Source organism: Pocillopora damicornis, chromosome 14 (assembly GCF_964200805.1).
Source record: "Pocillopora damicornis chromosome 14, jaPocDami1.2, whole genome shotgun sequence".
In the NCBI taxonomy this organism is placed as follows: domain Eukaryota; kingdom Metazoa; phylum Cnidaria; class Anthozoa; order Scleractinia; family Pocilloporidae; genus Pocillopora; species Pocillopora damicornis.
Genome location: NC_142683.1, coordinates 9,799,332 through 9,822,866, shown reverse-complemented (window position 1 = coordinate 9,822,866; position 23,535 = coordinate 9,799,332). Strand labels below are relative to the sequence as shown.

The 23,535-nt window shown below is 38.0% G+C and overlaps 1 protein-coding gene across 2 annotated transcripts; it reads left to right on the top strand.

Moving 5' to 3' along the window:
* The first annotated feature begins 1,002 nt into the window (after positions 1-1,002).
* Positions 1,003-22,751, top strand: LOC113668849 (DNA excision repair protein ERCC-6-like 2). Of its 2 annotated transcripts, none has more exons than XM_089193594.1 (24): positions 1,003-1,246; positions 1,375-1,463; positions 3,151-3,226; positions 4,103-4,176; positions 4,579-4,614; positions 5,748-5,993; positions 7,255-7,358; positions 8,522-8,650; positions 9,466-9,558; positions 10,863-11,066; positions 11,492-11,604; positions 11,912-12,090; positions 13,443-13,526; positions 13,975-14,123; positions 14,578-14,703; positions 15,656-15,838; positions 16,360-16,601; positions 17,278-17,377; positions 17,643-17,882; positions 18,031-18,845; positions 19,402-19,499; positions 19,844-19,992; positions 20,523-20,641; positions 21,614-22,751. In XM_089193594.1, exons 1-24 carry the CDS (start codon positions 1,131-1,133, stop codon positions 22,536-22,538), a joined length of 4,689 nt encoding a protein of 1,562 aa, XP_089049720.1. In that variant the 5' UTR covers positions 1,003-1,130; the 3' UTR covers positions 22,539-22,751. The 2 variants fall into 2 exon arrangements, with proteins under 2 accessions (XP_089049720.1, XP_089049719.1); XM_089193593.1 differs by having other exon boundaries at positions 1,005-1,246; positions 8,519-8,650.
* Positions 22,752-23,535: the final 784 nt, after the last annotated feature.

The window sequence follows — 23,535 nt, the reverse complement described above, 5'->3', positions numbered from 1 at the left end:
GATGAGAAATTAATAGAACAGAGGGAGGATCGTGCAGTTGGTTGGACGTGTTAATTTAAAAAAAGCTTACTATCACGGCCAGTCAGTCTTTTATTCATAGCCAATATTTGCATATTACTATTGTTTATCTATAAACATGTCCACTCACACATACGATGGTCCGCCTGTGATAAAACACCGCCCTCAATTGAACACTGCAGATGAAAGCAAAATTAGCTATAAAAGTCAGAATCAGTCAATTTGATGAGGTGTTTAAACCAGAAATTTACGAAGAAATGACACATCGGGTGAAGCTCTTGAACGTACTAGTTCCTGGTTGTAAACATCACAAGCCAGAATAATGCAGTTCTATCCCATTAAAGAGGCCAGATATTGAAACTTTCAGTTGCCATGTTTCTGTTGTGCATATTTTCGAGACTTTTTTTACCGAATGGATGTCACTAGCTGACGAAAAATGATTTTATACGATGCCGGCCTCGAATAAATGCCAATTAGGCATGCAAAAAAGGCCATGAGTAATTTTAGGATGAGGAGGGATCAGTTTTGGAGAGTTGTCCACATTTCTTATTATCAATGGAACTAGCTAACACTTTCACCATGACAAAAATCGGACACAAAGCGGCCATGGCTCAATAATGCGTAAAAATTTGCAAGCAAAAGATTCTGAGATATGAAACCTTACTTGGGTGAATGTAAGCCTTTTCCTCTTTTTTTGCACATTTTACATATCGGTAGTTTCATGACTGAACTCATGAAGTTAGTTGCCTCGAAGATACGGTATAACTCGAGAGTGCTCTCGGATCTGACTTTAGATAGTTAGACGGCAGGCATTTGGCCTCAACAAAATCAGAAGTCCTAATTCAAATATTAAGTATTAAGCCTTAGACAGTTGAGAGGTAGTAGGCTCAACACATAACCTCTTTATCTATAGAATGCGTTACAGTAAATCGGTCAGCGTTTAACCACACCTCTGGACATTCTTCGTCACCTTACACCACATAGAAACCAGCGGCGCGAAAAGTCAGAAACTGAACCTTTGTGCACGCAAAATAACGTCTGCGGATTTTTTAATTTCTCTCAATGAAAAGTCCACCAGATTTGAACAAAATGAGAAATTAAAGCTGTTAGAGATGGATGGCGACGGATCTACCACAGATGACGATTCAACAGAAGATGAAGAAGACTCAAAAACAGCTGATACTGAATCAGGAAAAAATGTAAACAACCCCAACGCTCAAACAAGAGGGTTAGTCAGAGGTTTTAAAAAAACTATCTTTTTAAGTAAACTTTCCAACTTAAAAATTAATAAGATCGATAATTAGAACTGAAGTTACATTTGTTAAGTTCGTCAATTCTCATTATTTGTCACATCAGTCACATCGATGTTAAGGTTGATGAGAGGAATGGCAATGGCGCAAACTTCTCAGCCTTGAATGATGAAGGGTTATCGACAGCTACATCAGGTTTGAAATTTCTTCGATTTAATTGTATGAGGTAATTTTTGTCGTTTGTTTTTCAGTCATTATATACATTTCTAAAACTAGCCTCTTGTGGCTCTCTAATATTACATTCCTTGACCTTGACGACTTTGTAAGAAAAGTAACAACAGTCAGAGAAAGTGATAGTTTATGGGAAGTAAGCATTGATGATAGTTAGTCACATACTGAGGGCCCATATTTGACTTACTAGTTTTTTCCAAGGGTTCTAGAGGCTGAAACTGTTTGTTTGATCATTGGAGCAATGCATCTACAGAGTATTTTGGTCAAGGTTAAAAGAAAGCTTGTGGAATCATTGACTATTACAGCACACAATAAGGTTCTCACAGAGATCTTAGGGTCCACTTCTTACTATGCACATTTCCACCCTGCCTCCTGCCTCCTGTTACCATTGAAAAATGACCCATGTTTGGTAAGATTGGGTGTGAGCTAGATGAACAGGGTGGTCAAGTTTCAGTACACTAATAAACTTTCTGAGTACAATGAGCAAAAATAAGGAAACCAAAATTATCCCAAACCTCTATTGTTTAGTTTTTTGGTCCTTGAAATATCTTTTTCTTTGGAAATGTTTTGAGGTGAGTCATGGTACTTAATAGTGAAAAACAATACTCAAGAAAAGATGAGTTTTAAGAATGAGGAATCAAACCTCAGATCGACCTTTGGATTCCACCCTCCAATGCTCTACCACTGAGCCACAGAGACTCTACAGTGAGCGAGGTCTTTTACAAAGTTCATATGACATGCATCCTGCACACTTCTAGGATCAGCAATGTTGATAGCGTAATGTTTGTAGATAGAAATAGTAGAGATGGTAAGTTTTGGGCTTGGAAAAGAAATAAGAAAGATGTTTTTTGTCTTGTCACGTGCATGGGACAAAGAAAAAATTCTTTGTCCCCATGAGGAATCAAACCTCAGACCTTTGGATTCCGTGCTCCAATGCTCGACCACTGAGCAACAGACTCTACGGTCAGCGAGGTCTATTACGAAGTTCATATGACACACATCCTGCGCAATATTTCACATAGAAAGTCAGTATTTGTACATAATGTAAGCCTTATTTTTGTGTACTAGGGGCAGTTTGTTGGGCTTTATTTTAGAACATATTGCAGCTACATATCAAATACATGAAACAGTTGTATTCTGCTGGAAAGACTTGATGCTTCTGCTTCAAGTCCCTCATCCTACTCCTTTAAGGTTCAAATTTCTGTCCCCTGGGCATGGCTGACAGTCATATGCCCATGTGTAACCCAGGGGGAGGGGGAATGTTTAAGCTTTGAATTGATTGGCACAAGTTTAGTGAGAAAGTTAAAAACATCTTGTAAGAACACCAAACCATGCAATTGATTGCATTTCCCACTGTTTTGTTGTCCTCTGGGAACTGATCTATTATCTATTGCAAAGGAAAATCGTGGAAAAGTCATTGTTAGGTATGATCATATGGCTAGCTACAACTGTACAAGTGCACATGGGCAATGAAATATTTTTTAATCATTTCGTAGAAGCTTATATTATTATTAACTCTGTGAATTTTTTAATTAAAATGTTTTTTTTAACTTTCAAAGTGAATTCTAAACTCTGTCCTAAATAGTGTTTTGTCATTATATTGTGAAAGAAAATTTTTATAAATTTGTAAAATTAACTGCCCCTTTTCTAGATTTTAAGTCCTTTGCTACAGAGGACACTACATTCTTTACTCACCTGAAAGGAAATGAAGCTGAAGAAACCATGAGGTTGGTATTGGGTAATTTCTAAGAAAATAATATTGTAATACATGTACCTCTAAGCTCAACCTTTTTTCAAAGTCACTACATAAGTATTTGGCAACCTAAGGTCATATAGTTGTTGCCAGAAGTAAAAGTGACACAGTTTATGTGAGACCTGACCTTAACATGCTGAAACCAATAAAAGAGGCATATCTTTACATGAAAAAACCAATGAAACATTAATGAGGGAGTGAATAGGAGTAAGCAAATGTGCAGATTGGCTGTGATTTGAAGCTGTTTGCAACTGACACGGGGATTTGTAAAAAAGGTACATGTTCCTTGAGCTTTGTGTGTTAGCTAAATAATTTTTGAAAAATTGTCCACACCCTTTTTAAAGGACCTTCTACCAACTGTAAGGAGACTTTTTTTATCTCTTTTATTTTACATTTTTAAACAATTTTTTAAACATTTTTTTTTAAAGAAAATTTCAAACTCTATTAGTGAGCAGCACTTTGCAATCAGTTACAAAAACTGTCTCCAGAGTGCACTTCATTGGTTTAGTTTTAAATCTTCAATAAAACATTTCTGATCATTGCTGAGCTTTATCACAAGCAAAATACAAGATGCTGGTCCAAAACATTGATGAAAATTGCAAACTGCTGCAATAGCAGGATCTGCAAATTCTGTCAGAATTCCCTGATCCGTTTGCTTACTCACCCCCTCTTAAAGATAAAATTAACAGATAAAGCCTTAATCTGAAAAAAAAATTAAATACTGTGAGGACCCCTGAACAATGAAGTGCCTGTATGAAACAGTGTTTCATTACATCAACTTTTAAATGAATGCAGAGGGCACCTACAGATTAATTAAAAAATTGTTCTGTGGTTTACAATTCTTACTTAGATTTAAGTATGGCAACTATGAAGCAGTTACCAAAAGTCCTCAACAGGAAAAGGCAGATTTGAGATCAAAAGGAGGTATTAGCAGTCTTCAGTAGTTAGGCAACTTATGTTTACATCAGTGCTCTTTTTAGAGGGTGTCATATTTCTACTTCACCCTTGAATCAAAAGAGAGTTGTAGAGCACATTTTCTATTAGAGTTTAGTAGAATTGAAATTGTCAATCTCATGTTTGACCTGCAAGCACAAATTTTAGTCTTGATTGATGTAACTTGTACATCTACAGACCAGAACTGGGAGAGGTGATAAAAGTGAGTTAGAAATGTTGGGAATATTTACAAGTCATTGATAGCATATTTGAAATAAGCTTGATTGTAGATGTACAGTACTTGACTGTAGATGGTCATTATTGACCAATTAAAGAGAAAGGTGTTTAAATATCCATTTCCTTTAAATGTTTTAAACCATTTTTGCCAAATAGATCATATGCAATCAAAGGCAAGGAGCAGAGGGAAAGGTATTGATTTTACAATATGTGTATTGTATTGTTACAATTATATTTTCCAGCTTGGAAGAATATCCATGTCCTCTTCAAGGAATTGCCAGAGACAATCTTCTTAAACAATTGTTTCTGAGAATTCTAATAAAATTTTTTGATCTCTTGAACACTTCAAGGTAGCAATTTTTAAAATATTACTCTCCTCACTTTATTTTCAATACATGATCAGAACTTTCTTAACCAACTTGTTCCATCATGTGTTCAATTATTCCTAAAGAAATCAATTCATTTTACACTAGAGTCAGTTTATTTCAAAATTTGAAATAAAGAAAGAAAAAAAAACAAAACTAATTATAAGGATAATGAGACAGGTTTCAAATGGTTGATAGACAAACGTTGATATCTGTACTGCATGAGAACATTTGTAAGAATCACCAAATTTTATGGAGGATCATGTCCTTTGGGACACCTCCATTCATGGGACACAAACAAGGGTCCAAAAAAGTGTTCATATAAACTTTTTGTTTCTTACTTATGACAAATTACAGACACCTCTATTCAGAGGAAAGGGACACTTTTTGTGGGTTTCAAAGTCTGGTGTTGACCTCCATTCAGGAGACAACTGAGCCAGTCACTCATGTCTACAAGGCGTCTAAAATTGCTATTGTTCCTTGGTATCTTTGTAGGGATGGAAATAATCTCTCTATTAAAATAGAAGATTTGAAACAGTAAAATATGATTTAATTAGTTGTTCCAGTTACCAAGATGTACTCAGCAAACTCTATTATGTGACTGTGTATAGCACCAACAAAAAATCAATGTATACACAAGATTGCAGACATTTCTGTTAATCATATTTATTTCATACATCATATGGCTGCTTGAATTGACATCTACAGGAGTTTCCAAGCCAAAATAATAAAGGGTTGGGGTTTTTTAGTTAATCATGAGCAAAAGACCAAGTTAGTCTCCATATTCAGAGGCCACTTTCTCTGGTCCTTGAGGTGTCCCCTCAGTGAGGGTTTTACTGTATTTAGTACCTTGTGGGAACCAAGTCAATCACTCACCTTTGAGTTAAAGCTTTAAGAGCATTGAAGCCCTTGGGTTTTACTCATTATAAATTATTTATTAATTCAATATATTTTTAACAGGGAAATTAAATGTTTCTGTCCAGTCTAACAACAAATCACTTGGTAGGAGGACTTCAGTGAACAAGAAAAACAGTTCCTCTGTCATTCAGAATGTAGAGGAGGAATGCAAAATAATAAAACACAGCAGAAATTCTGCTAAATCACCAAGCTCAACATCAAATCCAGGAAATACAAGTTTTGAGAAGGCTAAATTGAAAATCAGTGAGAGAAATGAGTCATATGTGGATAATGAAATGCTAGCAGATGGTAAGCTATTCAGAATAAACAACTGGATTGGCTCATTGTTTATCTTTATGTTTAGTGTTTGTTGTGTTTATCCTTATCTTTGGTGATAAATTCATCCTTCATGGACGATGCATCTAACATAAAATCTACATTAGTCATGTAGGAAGAGAATGAAATGCCTTCATTGATACACCTACCACACCCCTCCCATTCCTCTGAATTTAGCAATAATGAGGAGAAAGTTTCAATCTCAGTCTTAAGTCACCTTAGTTATCAGTGTAGTTCTATTCAATGAAATTATCAGTACCTTCATGCCTGGTTTGAGTGCTACATTTTGGTGGTGCACAGGCAGCCCAAGCTCCAGCTGTGAGATGATAGTCATGCAGAATAAGAGTCATGGCCAAAATATGAGTTTGTATGGGAATATTTACAACTGCTCTTTGGAATAAAACTTGAAAATACAGTCAATCTTTCAATGAAAATACCTCACCTTACTTTCATAGTGCACAGCTTGTTTTCTAACCACTTACTTTGAAAGAAAGACTTTCTCTTAGGAGTAGTAAACCTAGAAATGGATAACTTGCTAAAATTGCTTATTTTCAACATAGTAAGCGGTCAGACAACAAGAAATGCTCTGTGGAGATAAGGTTAGGTATTTTTATTTCCTATGAGCAGTTGTGAATAATCCCTGACAGACTCTTATATTTTGTAGCAAGGCCCATGGGAAGTATAAAGTAAATGCTGTGTTTTGATTGGTAGGCAAGATGGGCCCATCCTCCCCACTTGGTATTGCCTGCTCTGATCCATTGCAAAAAAAAAAAAAAAAGTGCATGGAGGGGACTTGAAAGTTCATAACTGTCTGACTATGTCAGCGATGAAGTCACAAAAAGTGGCAGAAGACAGTCAAAACAAAGAAAACATGAACAAGGTTCCTGGGTTTATTGTGCTACAAACACAGTTGTCTTTCTTTCCTGGCTCTCAAATCATTTAAACAAGTTATTCTTGATTTTTACTAAAGCAAAATCTCTTTGCAATATGAAAAATCCTTTATTGTCCAAGCTTGTTGGTTTAAGATGGCTGGATATTAGCCTTGTTCTCTTTTGGCCTTTTTATGGACGTTGACTTCATCTTGGTACATAGAAATGTAAGGAAAAGAACTTGGCCAATATCAAGTCATCTTGACCTCCCACTTGGTCAATAATGCATACATGTATGCAATGCTTACTGATGTTCAGGAATATTCAACAATTATTGTACTTGTATTTTCATGTTATTATAACAGGTTTTGATGATCAAGACATGATAAGACCATCTTTCACAGAGCCAGCCTTGGGTCCTTCAGTACCTTTTATTTTGTCCAAACCTGGAGTTGTTCCCGTGATTCAGGTTAGCATCATCATGAGAAAATATTATATACAATTAAGTCAGATCCCAAAATCCATTTGTTAAATACTGAAAGTACTGCACCATCCATGGGCAATTCCTTTCCAAAATAATCACCCTCTCAATTCCTTCAGACTGTACCTCTCTTCCCCAGATGTACCTCATTCTAAGGGTGAGCACTACTTTACTACTACTTGGAACCCACAAAGGTTTGCTTTTGACCTTTTAAGGAGTTTTTGTTTTCTTACTTTGCTCCCCTTAGTTTTGTTGAGTTTTATTTAGGTATTTAAATATTTTATTATTGTTTTTTGGAGTTAAGTGGACATTTGTTTATAATACTTGTCTGTCTGTTGCCAGGATGGTGTTCATTTCAATATTCTTCTACTAGGCAGGGAATACTTAAGATTTCTTTTTAATAACATTAAACCATCCGTTGGTTGTGGTAAGAGAAACAAGTGAAGGACAAATATGGAAGTAATTAGTAATTTGGCTGAGCATGTGGGGCCAGGTTGATTTAAATTCAGACTACAAACCTCACATACATACCCTTGAATTATACACACTCCATCTTAAGTCTTAATATGCTGGTCATAACTTAAAATTTGGTGAAATTACAAAACTGCTACAAATTACCTTTTTATTTATGCTAACAGAAGCTTGGTTTTTTTCTACCAAAAAAGTTTGCTCCACTTCCCTCTCTTTCTAAATCAACAGTATTCATGATTTTTAAGAGCTAAGGGGAATTTCTTTTTTACCACAAAATTTTCCTCTCAGATTTAACCAGTTCTGGTGCTGCATCAACCAAATTAAGTAATAAACAGTGCTTCTTCAGATTTGAACTTTTTGTTATTGACTCAATTAATTTAGAGATCTTGTTATGCCTCATGCCTTATTTTCAGATTTAATGTGTTTCTTATTGTACCATGTACTTAATACTCCTTGCAAAGTAATTATGTAAACGACGAGGCATTAAAGTTGGCTGTTTTGGGCAATTTTGAGCAATGAATCTTCCCTTTTTGTGGTAATGCCACATTTATTAATTCCATCAAAGCCTGAAAATCTCCAGATACACAGGTTAGAATTTCATGACCCCATTATTTCCCTCATATGAATAGACAATTGCACATCTTTTACCAGATATTACTAACGAAGATTTTTTCCAGCAGATTCCAGCAACAATCAATTCCTATTTGCGGCAATATCAGAGAGATGGAGTCAGCTTCTTGTTCCAACACTACTCTGAAAATACTGGCGCCATTCTTGGAGATGACATGGGTTTGGGTAAAACGGTTCAGGTAAGAAGTTTATCTTAATTACCTCAATTACCTTATCACATAATGAAACCATGTAGGTTTTTTATTGCTGAACTAATCCCAATTCTCTGAGGTAACTTCTTGAGAAAATTTCTTATTTGAATTTTGGAAAATGAAATCATCAGCGTTACTAAATTAGTGTTTAGCTACACTGTACTTGCCTTGGAGGAAATAAATGTGCTGTGTATATTCTCCTGATTGTATAATTTATGAAATCAAAAGCATAAAGCTGTAGTAAAACTTTGCTCACGAAACAAAGGTGATTGCAGATAGGTTTTGCAAGGAGAAGTACCAACTTGGTCGGTAAAAGCATTCCATTTCCCCAAGAATTATATAAAGTAACATTGCAATTCGCTCTTTTATTCGATTTGGCCGCACGCTTCCACCCACAGAAGTGGTAAACGTTTGTCTTCACAAAGAAACGTAGTGGATTTAGAAGGGAGAATTGCAAACTGATTGTGAGCTTATTTGTTTTGCAGATAGACGTAAGTTAAAGTCAAATTTTGTGCTAGGAAATTCTCACCCTTTTTTGAGATTGTTGGAGTTCAATATTATCCGTCCAAAATCTTGGGAATCTTAATCTTAGCAATATTACTTACTCAGTAATATTGAAGACTCAAGTCTTTCTCAGTTTCCCTCTTAAAATTTCGCAAATTTTTTCCCAAAATATTTATAAAAGCAAGAGAACAAGGTACCCCTTTATTTTCCAGGCATGTTTTATAAAAGAAAAAAAACAAGCCTTGTTTAGTGTCCCGATCGTATGACTAATAATAGATCATTTCACTTATGATTTCCAGGTTATTTCCTTCATTTCTGCCATTTTGGGTAAAACTGGAACCAAAGTTGATATATTCCGCAAATTCATGGATAGAATGGCGCATGAAAAACAGGTTAGTTTCATATAATAGAGGGGATATGCAAAAACTGATTCGATCAATCTGAGACTGAAGGGTGAAAATCTAAACAAATTCCCTTTGATTTTCTTTACAATGCTCTCCCTCATTGGTTAAAAACGCGCCTACTTTATATTTTACCGATAGCATTTGTTAATGTTCCTCCGCTTACTGTCGATTGCGTTAAAAAGGCTTCACAACAGCCATAAAGCGATCAAACAGCACAAATTTATTATGGATGCGTTCGCAAAAAGGTTTCTCGCAAAATACATCACAGAATGTTCTGGGGTGCACCCATCTAACTTTTAGCTGGTGAATAGTGACTGCCATTCCGACAGAAATCAGCGACCGCAAGTGAAACAGTATTGAAGAAAAGCCACAAACAACCATTACAACGTTTCTAATCACTGAAGTATCAATCTGGATTTTAAACTTGAAGATATACTTCTTTTACCAACATTATAGACTTTAAAGGTTATGACTTGCAGACCGAGTGCAACGAGGTCCGTACGTCATGACCGAGAGCCAAATATTTCCCGTCCGGCCCTCCCACTCGGTCAGAAAGCATTTTATCATATGATCAGTAAGTGTTGAAAATTTCAAAATTTTATTCCAACCCTTATAGGACGTACTTATATAAAAGAGAAGGGCACGCACTGGACAACTACTGAAAAGATTTTACGGAAAAAGCTCTTTTTTTCCGAGTAAGAACGAGAACTTATAATTTATCGAATGGCGATACACATTTTCCCATTTATTATATTTTTAGCTGTAATCCGCAATTTATAGATTCTCAAAAACTATAAAAGAGCCGTGTTGGAGCAGGGCTGGACAGCCTTTTTTCTGAACCGGCTCACGTTAACTTGTTCGGCCCCACACTCGTCAGCTTTAAGTATGTTTTTTCTACGGGATTGCGCCCGCGGGGTCTTACGGGTCATTTGATGATTGGTTTTATTTGTTACATAAACCTCGCACGATGCTGTGGATATTCCTGATCCAAGCTATGTGTTTGAAGTTTCTTCTCTGTATTAACCTAATCAATGACCTAGTTCGCCAGTGAGTTCTCTGTAGCTCAGTGGGTGTCGAAGGTCTGAGTTCGACGTGTCGAAAGAGAGATCGTAAGGTTAAGTCTGCTGGTTACTTTCTTTATCCCACAACAGAGTTCATAATAAAACGTATTTCTCGATGGATCTATTCGCCTTTTTGCAAAAAGAAAAAAAAATGCCATGATATATTTGGATGTATCCAGCTTAGTGACGTCTCTTGTAACTCTTTATTTTATCTTTTTTTGTTTCAAATAGGAAAAAGTCAACCCAGAGACAGGTACCTTTCTGGTTGTAAGTCCAGGCTCCGTCATGTTCAACTGGAGGGATGAGCTAGAAACATGGGGTCATTTTAAGACGGGTCTCTTTCATGGTACCACTAGGGAGTCCACTTTAGATAGGGCCTCTAGAGGGCGACTAGATGTAGTTCTGACTACATATGAGACCATGAGAAATTACTTGGTGAGTTCATGAAGCCCCTTCTCTTGATAATGAAGCCGAAACATTTTAACTCCTGCGTTTGCAATCCGTGTGAATCTTCCCCATCCTTTCAGAAACTAGTTTCAATTTCGCGTATTCTTACTGCTGTTGGGCTCGTTTAATCGAGTGAGATGTTTTATATGTTATTCTGTTGTCTAGCAGTTTTCAATAGCTCTTTCATGAAACGCACGAAATAACGTTAGGTTATGTATTTAGGAACTTGCCAAGTTCTAAAGTGAAGTGGTCTCAATTTGTTTATTGAGGCGGAATTGAAGTAAGAATTCGGTTCGCAACAGTTGGAATGTGAAAACCTAGTTCCGTATCGGAATGGATGGAGAAGCAATCTGAATTTCCAAACCGACAAAAGCGTGGAAAGTATAGTTAAGTTCTTTTTCCTTTCTCTTTAGACTGATGTGAACCGACTCAAATGGTTAGCTGTAATCATGGACGAAGTCCATCGCCTCAAAGATCCCAAGGCTCAAATAACTGTGGCTGCTAAAGCTCTCAATGTGAAAAGAAGGTAACCCCACCTAGGAATTACCGTTACCTGAAATCACACAAATATCGATAATTCTGTCACACTTTGTCAAGGGACCTTCATTGTAGGGTGGTATTGTCTTAGTACTTTCTCAAAGTGGGTCACCTTTATTGATGAGATCTTGGGATGCAATGCCAATTTGTTGAGCACTAAATTATGCTCCAACAATTTGATTATTTGCCGACATTATAGTTGAGAAAAATAGTGTGAAAGGATGTCGCACTGTGTCTTGCTGAACAATTCGTTGTAGTTCAACATTGTTTTGTATAATTGATTTCCTGTACATCAGATATGGCCTCACAGGGACCCCACTTCAGAATAAACTGGAGGAGTTCTGGTGTGTGTTGGACTGGGCAAACCCAGGAAGTCTGGGATCAGCCAAAAACTTCAATCAGGAGTTTGGCAAACCCATGCTGAAAGGACAGACTTTTGACGCAACTAAAAGAGAACTGACTGTGGGAAGAAAGAGTGAGTTCTTCAAGTTTACACTTCATATTCTTGGCGATGGCAACTTAGCCCGGAAGTTTTGTGGAAATCCACTTATTTGGCGAATTTGCGATATTCAGTATTTTGCGGGGAAAAAAATCCGTTTTGCGATAACCGAAAGTTCTGTAGGACACTAAGTTTTGTGATAATGTAGTCTAATCGTATGGATAAGTGTAGTCCTGAGAAGGACTGTTGCCGGTAGTGGTGACAGACGTTTCGACAACCTGAACGAAAGTTATCATCAGTGTCACGTGAATGGTTGTGGTTAGTCAAATGTTCTAAATCCAGTTCGTTTCAACTGATTTGTTGGTTTTGCCGTGATGATGTTGGGTGTAAGACAAAAGTGGCGTAAGTTGGTCGAGATTGTTGTGTTTCGATCGGTCGGTTAGGTGGTCCAACAGTCTTTCTGAGGATTACACTTACTCGGACGATCAGATTGCACTATCACATGTAACCCCCATGAAGTTCAAACCATTTACTGTTCAATAACTTTTGTAGTTTTGGGGGTAGCAGTAGAACATTGATGAGGAACTAAAAGCTGTGCAGTCATCTCGTGTTCCTGGTTAAATTAGCGTGCACTTTAGAGTCTATAGATGTAAGACACATTTCACTGAATTTTTCAAAGTCTCAAGGGGTAATATGTGCTTCTTGAAACGATGACGCAACAGCTGAAGCAAAGAGAAGCCTACCTTTATCCCTTGCCTACTCCCTGGAGTGTTTTCATGTCTTCTAATACTTATGCGGCTTATTGTTTTTATTTATTATTTTCTTCGGTAACCCATATTTACGGCTCAAGGACAATCATCAAGTCTTACTTGCTTGCTTGCATCGACAGACTTTGTGCTGATGGGCTTTTGATAAAAGAAGACTCCATAAAACCTAAATCAAGTTCGTTCTTCGCAACTTGAGTGACTAAGTCGGTACAAGTGTTCAGTTAGTTTTCCGTGATCTTCTCGTGTCGCCCGATCTAACGAGATCAAAATTGACAATTTTATTTCCAACACTCCGACACGTTCTTTATCGAAGGGTTTTTGAAGACGGGATTAACCATTAAGTAGCAAACAAATATTTTACAAGGAGGCCTCCTGTCGCTCAAAATGATTTTCGGAAAATAAAAAATAAAAAAAAATGACACGCAAAGACTAAGATTAAAATCAATGGAAAAAATCTTAATTAAGGAACAAGGTAAGAAGAGGTTGGTGAGAGACTTTTTTTTACCTCTTGTTTAAAATTATTTTTGGCATCAATTTTCTTTGTTACAACCAAAAAGTCTCCCGAGGAATTTCACCGCTGCCCTTTTCAATCTTATCTTGTACTTGTTATATTTTACCAAGGATCAAAAGATCTTCAAGATAGAATTGGAAGATGGTTTCTTCGAAGAACGAAAGCGCTCATTGCAGATCAGTTACCTAAAAAGGGTAAGGTGCGGGAAAGAGTTTACCTAGGTCACGTTGCTGGTTGGGAAGTTGCTACGTTTACAAGAGTAAACAATTTTGCATTTTTGTCTGGAGGTAAGAGGCGCTGGCCCATTGGCTAGCGTGCTGGACTCCGTTTTGAGAGATCTGGCTCCTAGTATAAATGGGTAAAGGGGACGCTCATAGAAACCTGCTGAAATGCAGGAGTGACGTGCGATAACTAAGTAGTTTCGGCATTTTGTATCACTTAGCTCGTGTTCACACCCTAAATTCAGTATTTTTGTGATGGTGGACAGTTCGCGCTAAACAGTGCTTGGATAAACCTTTGCTTTTGCTTACAAGTTGTCTAAAATGTTCCAAACGATTTTGATACTTCTGCTTTGGGCTATACTAAACTTTTCAACCGTTTTTTTTTCCTTTTTTTTTCTTTTTTTTTTCTTTTTTTTTTAAGACGAGGCAGTGGTGTTCTGCCCGCTAACGCCTTTCCAGGAAAATGTTTACCAAACCCTTTTACAGAACCCAGATGTTGAACTGATCCGCAAGAAAAACTTTCCTTGTGATTGCGGCAGTGGACAGGATAGAGGCAAATGTTGTTACACGGTAAATTAAGTTGCTTAGTTTTGACAAAACTCAACTGAGTCGAAGCTAATGGGTGATTACATTGATTTCGCTTTGCTATGCTGTTACTCTCTTTACTTTTGCCTTTTTGTCTCACGTAACTCGCACCACCTTCGCAATCAATCGGACGGAAAACTTAAACTTTCACTAAATATCTTGTAAACTCGCGTGTTCCCATGTTCAAGGCCGATGGGATGTGTTTTAAGTTCCATTAAGCTTTCTTTAATACTTGTTTACCACCAGCCTTTTTGATTTTTTAGGGTCCGGATTTCAAAATAGCACCGAAACTTAAACTTATTATAAAGGCCTTTCGATCGATGAGTTTTTGCAGTTATTAGCACCAACAGTAAGAAAAAAAGTTGGAATCAAAAAAAACTTTAAAAAATTAATTTCGTCATTGTTGCCTATTTTTTTCTTTTTTTTTTTTGGCGAAAAGCTCAGCTCAGAGTTTGAGGACATCAAGACCGCAACCATGCGGTTCTTTCAACTGCTGTTAAAAGTTGCAAATCACGCCGCTTTGTTGGCCCCAACCGTCAGACAATCACTCGACCAGCAAGAAAAGGTACATTACTGTAGATGATGAGCAGATAACTGAGTGGAAGGCAGATGAACATAGGGGGCATGTTGCTAACTAGAGGTGGCAGCTAGATAAGACTGCAGGTGGCAGCTAGATAAGACTGCAGGTGACAGCTAGATAAGACTGGAGGTGGCAGCTAGATAAGACTGGAGGTGGCAGCTAGATAAGACTGCAGGTGACAGCTAGATAAGACTGCAGGTGACAGCTAGATAAGACTGGAGGTGGCAACTAGATAAGACTGCAGGTGACAGCTAGATAAGACTGGAGGTGACAGCTAGATAAGACTGCAGGTGGCAGCTAGATAAGACTGCAGGTGGCAGCTAGATAAGACTGCAAGTGACAAGTGGGTAACTGAACTGATGGCAGGGTCTCATAGCAGTTTTCAACCCTCACCTTGGACAATTTTTCAAAAACCTTATGTTAACATGGAAACCATCTATCTTCTTGTGATACTTTTAGAGACGATTCACTACCCTTTTTGACTAGTACCGCTAATGGCCTAACTTAGAAGTACCATCAACGGGCCTTATTTATTCTAAATAAGGCCTGAAAAAGTTAAGGCGTGTACGGGATTTGAACCCATGACCTCTGCGATACCAGTGTACTACTCTATTAACTGAGCTAACAAGCCAACTGGGAGCTGGTCATTATGTTAGTCCGTAATAAACCCTTGAAGTGTCGAATCATTGACTGTAAATATCTGAAAATCATATATGTGAACTGCGGTAACTGTGGTAACTACTATAATTGGCTTTGCAGTTGATTTTTTTTTTTTTTTTTCAGAAGTTTTACGGAGGGAAGGGCTGTTTAAGGTGTTTAAAGTGATCAAATCGTCGAGGTGGTGGGATTTTAGAGTGGTCCTCTCATTCTCACAATTAACTCATACGATTTGAGAGTAAAGGTTTAGTAATCGTTTTGCTTGATTTGCCTTCCGCAGGCCAAAGACCTTTGTTTGCGTGTATTCGCAAGATATCCAGAATTTTCCGGATGCACAGAAATATCGTCGTTTGAACTTTTATCAGACCCAAAGTACTGTGGAAAAATGAAGGTACTTGAAAAATTGATGAAGGTTTTTCAAGAAGAACGCAGCAAACTACTTCTCTTCTCAAGATCCACGCAGGTAGGTATCGTAAGAAGGCTGTTCATGCCACTTTAGTGGAATAATTCGTTCGGAATATCGGAAAGCTAGTCAAGGTTAATGGATGGAGATCATATATTACAGCAAATTAATTTAGCTTCAACTCTCCTCTTGTCAAATTCATCTTTTGGTTATTTACATTCATCCGCTGAAATATGGGTAAAGAAAATAAAAAACGGGCTTTTCTCATCAATGACGGACCATACAAAGGCCCATGTGCCTGTAGTTTCCTGAGCTTTTCCCCGTTTCTACAATTCAAAGTGACTGGTAAACCTAGAAGATGCCAGTCCAGCATGCATCTGCCTCCCTCTGTACCGGTTTGCCAGTTTCCTGTTTTGCGTTTTCTCCTTGACTGATAGAGGAATTGTAATAGTAAAATATTTTGTCCAAGAACACAACACCATAGTGCTGATCAGGAAAAAAATGTATGAGTTCGTTCCAGGTTCCGAAAGAACATAAAAGCTGTATATCCAAAGGATGTATTTTCTATAACATTGTTTCAGCTGCTTAACATCTTAGAGGAGTTTGTAATCAGTAAAGGACTGGTGTACAGTCGTTTGGACGGAGGAACCAAGCCTGCAGACAGAACCCGTTTGGTACACGAGTTTAACGTCGACCCAAATATCTTTTTGTGTCTTATCTCGACTAAAGCGGGAGGACTGGGACTCAACTTCACCGGAGCTAATATTGTTATAATATTTGACCCCAACTGGAATCCGTCCAGTGACTTGCAGGCACAGGACAGGTATTTAGATTTATTTAGATTTAGAGTATGATTAGCGTACAACTAGGAGTGGCCAAAAGCTTAATATACCTTTTTTTTCAAAACAGCCTCAGGACAAAGAAAATTTTATTACAGAACTATTGGACTTTGAAACAATTTAGATCCCTTTTTAAAATCAAGCCGTTCGGTTCAAGTTTTTAAACGTATCTTAAAGAATAAGCTTTTAGACAATTTTGTAAATACTCCCTAAACTTCATTTATTTTTAGTATTTTTCTGGACTACAAAGTTTAGATAATGTTGTAAATGTTTCTTAAATTTAATTAGTTTTAATTGTGTAGTTATTAGTAACTTTTTGTAATTTAAATAATTGTTCCTGAAAAGCCCCATTGGGGAGGTAACAATAAAGTATGTATGTATTCGATGGCATGTTTGCTCTGGAGCAGTTTAGACTGGGCTGAAAGCAAAGTAATCACGGCAGACAATCATAGCACATGAAATGGGTGACAAGCAGTCAGTGATAACTCCCAGCTAAAATCAGCTGACAGCCTGAGGCGAACTAAAGAACAACTTTACTTTTGGATTTGATTTCGGCCTTGGGCAGTTTCTGATCCAAGAGTTACTATCGGACAGGTTTTTTGTGCTACTTGTGGCGTCTATGATTCCCAAGTGGTAGAATTTGTCCTTTTTTTTTCGCAGGGCATATCGCATTGGACAGCGAAGAGATGTGAAGGTCTATCGCTTAATATCTTTGGGGACAATCGAAGAAATGATGTATCTTCGACAAGTTTACAAGCAGGTTACTTTCCCTTATATGGCGTTTGTTGGTGGGTCCTCCCAATTTTTTTCCTGCAGACAGGCAAAAAGCATACTTGGTGATACCCCCCTCAAGTATAAAAAAATAAACCTAGTGATAACCCTGGTTGGAGAAAGGGTTGTGAAGGTACAATATCTTGCTCAAGACCGCAACACAATAGCTCGGCCCCAGCGCTCGTAATCACAAAGGTACAGCGTCTTTAATTCGCAAGTCAGTACAAATTATAGTCTCCTTTCCTTTGATGTAGCAACTGGCCAGTATGGCGGTCGGAGGAACAAACGAGAGGCGATACTTTACAGGTGTTGAAGGTGACAAGGACAAGAAAGGCGAGCTGTTCGGACTCGAGAATCTGTTCTCTTACCGTGCTGAAGGTGCCAGTTTGTCCAAAGATATCATCAGAAGAACAGAGGAACTAGAAGCTGGATATAAAGTTGCAGAATATGAGTTGACAAACTTCAAGGAATGGGAAAATGCCTTAGAGGGGGAGGTAACAGAAAGAAGTGGCGTTGAATATTAAGTCACTTTTTTGTTGATGCCCTCCATTCATCCGAAACCGTCAAAAATTAAAGCACGTCAATCAGAGTGCTCCTCGATTTGCGTCTATTCGTTATGAAGCAAAATGTTTTCTTTTTTAGGACAATAACAGCTCTGCAAACCTGAAACTTCACGACGATCCTTATAACATTGAAGAACTCGCGTCACAATTTGTTGATGATCAGCAAAGGACGTCATCTCGAATCACTTCAAAGAAACAATATTCTGAGAACCGTTTTAAAGGTATGTCATTGAAGAATAAACTCATTGAAGACCATAGCGGTTTTGCTGAACACTACGGGGATTCCTTCAAAAGAATGGAAAGTAAGGGTATTCATGAAGATGAGAAAGGCATTCTTCACGAATTTGACAACAGTCAATTGTGTTCAAATGACAATGACGATTTTCTTGAAACGAAAACTCATAAGAACAAGTTTGTCTCCAAAAATACGAAACCTAAGAGCTCTCTGGAAAAAATTGAAACGAGGAAGTGCGTATCTGTTGAGCTGTTCCTGGGATTAGAAGACGATAACGGAGCAAATAGCTCATCGCATAACTTCACGAAAGTCAAAGAAAAAGCAAGCGTTTCCTGCACGAGAATTCCTGCTTCGATCGAGGAAGAAAGTTCCGATGTTATCCATCCTACTCCGAGTTGTAAACGTGGATCTAAATCGATAATAACCAATACAATCTGTGCGGGAGATTCAATCGACCAAGGATCATGTAGTAAAGAGAAGAAACAAAGTGAGATGAGGAATTCATCCAGAACGTCTTCGTCAAGTGGAGAAGATGACTCCAACGAAGGCTTGTTCTTCAAGCGTAAACGAAAACAATCAGCACGATTTTTCAGAAAGAGGAAGCATGCAGAGATGTCGGCGAAAGCTGTACTTAAAGATGGTCAAGGGAAATTTCGAAGGTGAGAGTTCATGCATCCGCCTGTTAGTTCAGGGAATCCGAACCAAACCTATTGTATCGAAATTGTTTCAGCTTGACCCGGCTTTACTTCATTGAGTTTTCTTTATCAAGTGCCATCGATCGTTCTGTCTTTATTTGAAGTGAATTTTGTCCTTGACCCATTCAATATAGTTTTCATTTTGAGGAGAAATTGATAGGTAACATGACGGGCGTCTTATTGAGCACCTGGGCAGTATTCCCCTCATACACTCCCCAACCCAACCCCATTTTTAAACCTTTTGAGGGATTGAAATGAGCTCTTAGGCAGTATCCTCCTCATACGCTCCCCACCCCACCCCACCCCCGTTTTCAAACCTTTTGAGGGATTGAAATGAGCGGGGCAGTATCCCCCTTACACTCACCCCCTCCCCGTCCCCTTTCAAAAAAATTTTTAAAAGGCTGTAACTTTTTGGCAGCTTTTCGGCGCTTTTCAGTCGTCATTGAGTTGTCTCTAGAGCCCCTAAAGCAATGATAAGTAAAGTAATTTTGACTTTACTTTTTTTTTTCTTATTGATAAGATATACAGGACAGAAAAACTACAACAGCAGGGTCGACAACCATCCTGTAAGAGAGGTAAAAAAAGCAAGGAAAGAAAACACGGTGGCAGAAATTCTGGGTAAGTTGTACAGGAGCAACAAGCATTGTCAAAGACGCCGAATCACAATACCAGTATGTTGGGTTTTTTTTGAACGACGTTCAAAACCACCATCAACTAAGAGGGAACAAAAAATATTAGTTTGCAAAATGGAAAAACATCACAGAGGTGATAAATAGGAATGGACGAGTGAACGATGAAAAAATTAATAAGGATGGCAAATAAGACATTGAATACAAAAATTGTAGCCAAATTCCTAAAGACTCACAAGACGTAATGTAGCTCTACTAAGCGCCATGACGTTATTTGTCAGTTCTTCGTTTGTTTTACTTTTTATTTTAATTTGTTTTTTGTTTTCACCTCAGAATCATGTGGAGTGCATTACACACACGCCAATCGGCATGTCGTCGGACCAAGTGAAGCAGAGAATCACATGTCAAAACAGGCACTACAAGATGTGTTTGAGCTCAAGCAGTTTTCTCAGCAGCCAGCAAATTGTTTTCCCGCCTGGGAGGTATGCACCCGGAATGTTTCTTTGCCCTAGATCAGTTTGTATGCCATTTTAACAATGTAAATGGATGAGAGATGTCTTCAATATGATTTTTATTCCCAAGGGCACGTGGATATCTTTTCCGATCAACGAAAATTAGAGAATAAATTAATTCCCCAAGCTTGTCGCTGGATCCACGTTGATCTGCGCGGGGGATCTTACAGAGTTTCCCTAGCTTTGCACCCGTGTTTCCGCGCTTTTTGGTAAAATCAGCATTATAATTTTCTAAGTTTTTTTCCTATTTAGATAAATTTAACTTAAGTGTATTCGAGAAAATATTTTGGCAGCAGCAAAGCCAATACTTTGAATTCCTTTCATAATCTTGCATCTTGTGATGTAAAAAGCGTCTGGCCTAGCATGTTCGTTAAGTCAACGTATCATTTTTCGTGAGAAATTTTTTAACGATAACCTCGTAAGGTATAATGCGTTGCTCTGTATCCTTGTTTCAATCCCTTCAAAATTTCGTTCCACAATTTGATCATCATTGTACTCAGGCCAGCGATGAAAGTGATGATCTTGGTGAGGGCAGTCACGACAAGCAACCAGAAGCCCTTTGGCGCGCACAACGACCGGAAATGGAGACTAATCAACCCAGTCAATCAATACCGCACAGGTATAATTTCGTGAGAGACTGTTATAGAAAAATGTTTATTATAATTATAAATTTATTATATCCATTTAGAAATCACTGGTGATCCTTGCAATGTGATTGGCTCTCAACGGCGCAATTTATTTACGAATAGCACCATTTTTTGCTCTAATTTGCATCTTTTTCTAAAAAACAACAACCAACGACCAACAACCAATCAGATTGGCTTGTTTAGAATAAGTATAGGAAATCGTATGAACGCGAGTGCATTTCGTGATTTATGGGCACGAGTGATGTTTTGAAAGTTCTCAAAATTGCACGAGCCGTAGGCGAGTGCAATTTGAGAACTTTCAAAACATCACGAGTGACCATAAATCACGAAATGCACGAGCAGGTTCATACGATTTTTTATTTATTATATACTCCACAAAATTACTCCATCGCGCTACTCTGCGCGCCTTACGTACTACAAAAAACACTTCAATGGGTTCCAAAATGCTCACATGTTTTATTTGAACCAATCAAAAATGTAATGTTGTGACAGGTAAATCAAGCGTGAAGTTCTTTAAGTTGCTTAAGAGGAACATGTTTTCTCGAGTTTGGTTTTCTTGTCACGGTCATCATTGTTGTGCTTGGTTACGACACCCACCCACTTCGCAACTTTAGAACTTTTTCGTCTTTTCTTCCTTACAACTTTACACTTTCAGTCAACGTGAGAGAAACCTTGAAATATTTGTATGGTGAGATAAACAAGGACACGGATTGCGAACGACAAAATTTGACTAACTTCTGTTAGGCATCCTAAGGTTACATAGATTTATCTTTCTCTAAAGTGTGATTGTGCAAAGAAGGGTTATTCTCTCTGTGGTATCTTACGTCAATTCTTTTTCTTTTTTTTTTTTTCCCGCAATAGTGAAATGTTAAGGCTTCTGATAAAATCACTCGTCACAATGAAGAAAGCGAGAAAAATTTTCAATCTTTCCTGTTTCATTTTAGATCAAATCAATCCGCGCGGGACAATGACACCAAGATAAAGAGAATTGGAAACAGCACTGTATTTATCGGCTCGACTCCTCGTGGAATCCGTCGGCAACATTTTCAGGAAATGTCGAACGCGTTCGGATTTGTCTCTGAAGTCGACCTTGCCAAAGCTGTCGTGGATTGCAGTAACTGTGAAAGGCGTGAAATGTTGAGGCGCTTTTACGTCCACAAGAATCCAAATTTATCCGATCTATGGAACGTAACAAGAGACTTTTTTGCTGGACGCCAAAACCGAAAAAAGGCCGTTAAGGATGGCGAATGGTCTGTCGCAAAGATGCGGAAAAGGTTGATTCGTGAAACGTCCAAAAGATCGAATGGGAAGTCAAAGCCCCTGCAAACACATTTTCATGGTAAGGACGGGTGTTCTAAGGATAATCTCGAGAGAAGAATTCACCATCACTCTGGGGGGGAAACTTCCCGAAGTAAAAAGCCAAAACTTGTTGTGGCGTTGAGTGGGAATGAAAAAGTCCCTGATGAGAGTCGTCTTGAAGACTTTGTAGGGAACAAAGAAAGAACTCATCATGTTGATCGGAGAAACAGAGACGTGCCTCCAGCAGAGGCAGGTCATTCTGTTGGACTTGCGCATGTACCATCGATAGCAACAGCTCCTGATGAAAATTATGTGGCAGAGAACCAAGATTCTAGTTTTGAGAATGACAATCCCCTCGTTGCAGTTTCCATTTTGGATCAATTTCTGATGCATAACTCTTCCAGCTTTGACACAAAGCGAAAAGAGGATAATAACCGAGGATTAGATAAGTGTGAGCCATTAAGTTCTAAAAGAAAGGAAGACAAACAACTGGACAATACTGAACGAAAAGAGCCAACTGAATGTAGAACGAAGGCAAATAGCACATCACTACTAGATGAATTCATTTAGGAAATGCTCAAGGTAGAATTTTACACCAGATTTGATGATTTGATAAACGACTAATAGGTTTCGATCAAGGGTTTTTCGAGTTTTAGAGGTTTTTATGAGAGGCCAAGGTGGAACTGGCTGTGAATATTTTTTACGGAAACGATACGATTTTATGGTTTGACCCATTGTGCCAATGGTTTCTTAAGCATACAATAAAGACAATTTTTAAAAAGCTTTCCTGCAACCCCCCAAAATTTAGAGCACACGGGCAGAAGTTATTCGGCCCCCTATATGTCAGTTTGAAAATAGTTCCTGTGGCGTGATTCGAACTCTTGTCTTTGATGACTTTCGTTGTATCCGTTGCATACCCGCCATTATCACAAGCTGCAATTTTCTTAATCTGGGCCCAGTTGTTCAAAGGCCGATTACCGCTAACCCATGGTTAAATTGTATTCCGGGTTTCTTTATTTCCCTATTCAAGAGCTCTTTTCAGATAATTTTGTCTATTCTGTAGAGCATCCTATAATAAAATTGTAGGCAAAAAGAACTGGACTGAATTATCTTGCACAGCTTTCAGATCTGAAATCAAATTTTATACCAACCCTGGGTAATCTTGACCCAGCTTTGAACAACCCGGCCTGACCCGTTTTTTGAATGTATTACTTGTTTAATAACTATGTTAACCGACGTATTTTTTTATTACTGGCAATACTCCATATCAGCGAATCAACATCACATCTGTAAACTGTTCTCTTTGGATATCAATCAAAACTTCCCCTCGATTAATCACTTCAATAACAACCTCAATTGCTTTCTTTGAGGCTTGAGAGTTACACCAACCATCTCCGACACGAAATCGAGCTCTCTTGGAAACACAATTTTGACTTTCAACGTTGAATAAGATTTAAAACCATTTTTCGTGCGAGAACCGCTGCGTCGTTAGATAAGACAATCACGGCGTCAGGGAAGAGAGAAGAATTTTTTTTCTTTGTTGCCACACGCAGACTTCATCTACAAA

What these genes read in the sequence shown, in the direction of transcription:
- LOC113668849 (XM_089193593.1), top strand. Translation starts at nt 1,131, where the DNA reads ATGGATGGCGACGGATCTACCACAGATGACGATTCAACAGAAGATGAA. An exon ending in AGATTTGAGATCAAAAGGAG is followed by an intron (nt 4,177 to 4,578) that starts GTATTAGCAGTC and finishes TTTGCCAAATAG; the next exon opens with ATCATATGCAATCAAAGGCA. An exon ending in GACTTGCAGGCACAGGACAG is followed by an intron (nt 16,602 to 17,277) that starts GTATTTAGATTT and finishes TTTTTTTCGCAG; the next exon opens with GGCATATCGCATTGGACAGC.